Genomic DNA, 3,458 nt, shown 5'->3' with positions numbered 1-3,458 from the left:
TAGGATCCTCTGATGATGTTGACGAGCTGCAGCTGCGCAGGAGGCTCCCTCAGAGGATCCACAGCGGACTCTGCTGGAGAAGGATGGTATCTTCCCCAGCTCCCAACAGGTGCTGTGTTCCACCGTCTTGGATCTACACCCTCCTTTAATGTCACCAAAATAATACAGTAAAATATTCAATGCTCATCTCATCTCTAATGAGTTTGTACATTTCTACAGCTAACACTGCTGTGCATAATTCTAACCTAGGAACTGTGTGAGCGGGTCGAGGGGCAACTTTGGACTTGCCAATGATGAAACCTATGTGCCACTGACCTTCATTGTCGAGAGCTCTCAGGTATGCCACTGCTCCTATGGTCATGGTGGAGGCATCTGAAAATATGCATAGTTCTCTCCTTGCAGCTATGGACTGGGAGAATGAAAAGTAGCACCTTGGTATTTGTAGCTTCTCCAGATCTTTCAAAGAATTTCTCCATTTGTCCCATTCCTCTTCTCCTTCTGCAGGAATTGGTTCATCCCAGTCTTTTTGCTCTATGGGTAGGTCACAGAGAAGAGCTTTTCCCTGCATTGTGATGGGTGAAACAAAACCTAATGGGTCATATAAAGTGTTAACAGTGGCCAAGACACCTCTTCTGATGAATGGCCTTTTATCAGTTGTGGCAGGAAAAGTGAAACAGTCATTTTTGAGACTCCAAAGCCCCCCTAAACTCCTTTGCAGGGGTATGTCATCCAAGTCTTTCAGATCTTTGGCTCTTTCTGCAGCAGGAAATGCTTCCACTACCTTGTGACCAGTTCAATAGAAATTCAACATTGACAAAATGGCTGCTGAGAGGTGTGAAGGGACAGATGAGCAGAACGCATTGGAAATGTTTGAAATCAAACAGTCCCTATACTTTCTTTCTGAGGAAATTGCAAAAATATCAAAACAACAGAGCACCATTATGAACTTCAGGGGCGAGATTCGGGAGTTAAAAAAGCAAAATGCAGAAAAGGATGCCAAAATCAAAATGCTGGAGACTAGAGTAACTGATATGGAGCAGTACTCTCGCGTCAATGACGTTATCATAACCGGCTTGGAATCACGACATCGATCCTACGCCAGAGCCACGGCTGGGGCATCTGGCGAAGATTTGTCTGACGCGGAGTTAATATCACTGGAGCAACAAGTGCTGCGCTTCTTTGATAGTAAGGAAATCTCCATTGATGAAAACTGGATTGAAGGGTGCCACCCCCTTCCGCGCAGAAATCAAAGTGACAAGCCGTCAATTATACTGCGCTTTGCGAACAGAAAACATAAAAGACTTGATGCAACAAGGATGAAAACTTTGTGGGACCAATGTTTACGTAAATGACCATCTGATTAAGAAAAATGTGGATATCACAGGGAAGGCGCGCTACCTGAGGAAGCAAAACAAGATCCAAGTGACGTGGGTGAGAGATTGTAAAGTGTTTGTGAAACTTCTGGGCTCGCCTGAGGATGCGAAAGTGCTCGTCGTCCGTGAGATGTCGGATTTGGATAAGTACATGTGAAGTCAACGGACTGGACAACAAGGTAACGCAGTTCCTTCTTTTGAATGGATATGAATGGATATGCTGGCTGTGTGCGGGCTAAGTCTGCTGCTAATCGAGCCGTGCGCGCACACTACACCTGGCTATGGCTGAAACCTTTATGGACATGGACAAATGTAATGATACTGTGGCAGGGGAATACACCAAAATGATCCACCATCACTCATTTGAGGAGCAGAAGCGAGTTATAGCGTCAAACGCATGCGATGGATTGGGTGGGATTTCCTCCACGCTACAAACTTTCACGTACACGAATCATAACACGCTTGATTATGAGCAGGACATCGATCCTAAAATAATTTCTTCAATGATATGTCANCCCACGAAGAAGAAACCGGCGCCCAATGGAGAGGATGAAGGACGAATTATTCCAGCAGCTAATGATTCGTTGATGTATTTTTCCATTGTTTCTCTTTCGGGCTGCTAGGAAGAGGAGCACCAGGTAAAAGTTCAATAGCGCAATCGTACGGTCTGTGTGGAGGTAGGGACGTCGCACTGACCTTACTGAAGACAGGGGCTAGGTCATGGTACTCGGGGGGAACTGAAGAAAGGTCAGGAGAGTCCATCTCCCCCCCACCTCTAGGAGACCCCACCACGGGGGCAGCAGAACGAAGGCATGTCTCGTGGCACGTAGTGGACCATGATTCCAGGTGACGTTTAGTCCAGTTAATGTGAGGATTATGCTTCTCCAACCATTCATACCCGAGAACCAGCGGGGAACATGCAGAGGGAAAAACAAAGAATGTTATAGTCTCTCGGTGGTTACCTGACAGAAGTAGCTCGAGGGGCTGGGTTTGGTGGGTAACTCGATGGAGTCTTTTTCCGTCTATAGCGGATACACTGAGGGGTTGAGAGAGAGGAATGGTTTTAATCTGGAGTTGCTGGACGAGGTTAGAGTCGATTAGGTTACGTTCACAGCCTGAGTAGACAAAAGCGGAGAAAGAGAGGCTTTGATTATCACAGTAAAGCGTGGCAGGCAGTAACAGTCGAGGAGATTTCTTTGTGTTTATTTGGCCCGCCAGACTCCTCAGATCCTCTGGCGGGCCCCGGCTTTTGATTTAGCCAGGCAGGAGGCGATGAAGTGTCCACTATCACCACAGTAGATACATAGTTTGCTTAGAAAACGCCTCTGTCTTTCCTCTGGAGTGAGCCTAGTGTGTCCAACCTGCATGGGTTCGACATCCCTTTTCCCCGAATGAGAGGCCTGAACAGGCAATGGTAGAGACTGGGGCTTAGACCTCTGAGTGGGCAACTGCTCTGTAGGGGAAGAACAAACAGTCTCGTTATGTGAGGCAGAAGAAAATGTATTCTGCTTCTTAGAACTGTTTCTGGCTCGAATTCTATTGTCTAATCTGATGGAGAGGCGAATTAAATCTTCGAGGGTAGCAGGTTCGTCGAGGGTTGCGAGTTCATCTTTAATCTGCTCGTTTAATGCCATGAAAAAGGCTCCTTTCAGGGCGCTTTGGTTCCATCCGGAAGCTGCCGCTTTAACCCGGAAGTTAATTGAAAATTCAGCCACCGAAGAATCTCCCTGTTTGAGATAAAAAAGAGCTCTGGAATCAATTGTTTGGTCAGTTTCTTGGTTGAATACCTGGTTGAATTCTGAGATGAAGTCAGAGAAATAGCAGTTTAAGCTATCGTCTGAGGCAAATCTGGCCTGAGCCCATTCCAAGGCTCTTCCAGTTAGCTGCGAGAGAATAAAAGTTATCTTCTTGTAGTCCGTGGGAAAGCTACCAGGGGAGTTCATGAAAATCAAACGACACTGAAATAAAAATCCTTTGCAATCTTTCATGTTTCCAGAAAATCTTTCTGGTAGACTTGGGCGGAACTCTGATGACGTCACTGCTGGTGACCTCGGAGGAGGAACTGGACCCGGAAATGGTTGTGGT

General features: G+C 46.5%; 1 protein-coding gene across 1 annotated transcript in view; it reads left to right on the top strand.

The window, feature by feature from the left end:
- The first annotated feature begins 941 nt into the window (after positions 1-941).
- The window catches only part of LOC107104392 (protein NLRC3-like), a 24,447-nt gene continuing 21,930 nt past the window's right edge, over positions 942-3,458 (top strand). Inside the window, exons 1-2 of the mRNA XM_015404386.1 lie at positions 942-1,185; positions 1,385-1,498. Of these exons, the coding sequence (XP_015259872.1) occupies positions 942-1,185; positions 1,385-1,498 (358 nt within the window). The remainder of the gene's footprint in view (positions 1,186-1,384; positions 1,499-3,458) is intronic.

This window comes from Cyprinodon variegatus, unplaced genomic scaffold (assembly GCF_000732505.1).
Source record: "Cyprinodon variegatus isolate N-32 unplaced genomic scaffold, C_variegatus-1.0 Scaffold1720, whole genome shotgun sequence".
Lineage (NCBI taxonomy): Eukaryota > Metazoa > Chordata > Actinopteri > Cyprinodontiformes > Cyprinodontidae > Cyprinodon > Cyprinodon variegatus.
Note: the sequence above shows the minus strand (reverse complement) of the source record. Positions and strands in the feature narration are given on the sequence as shown.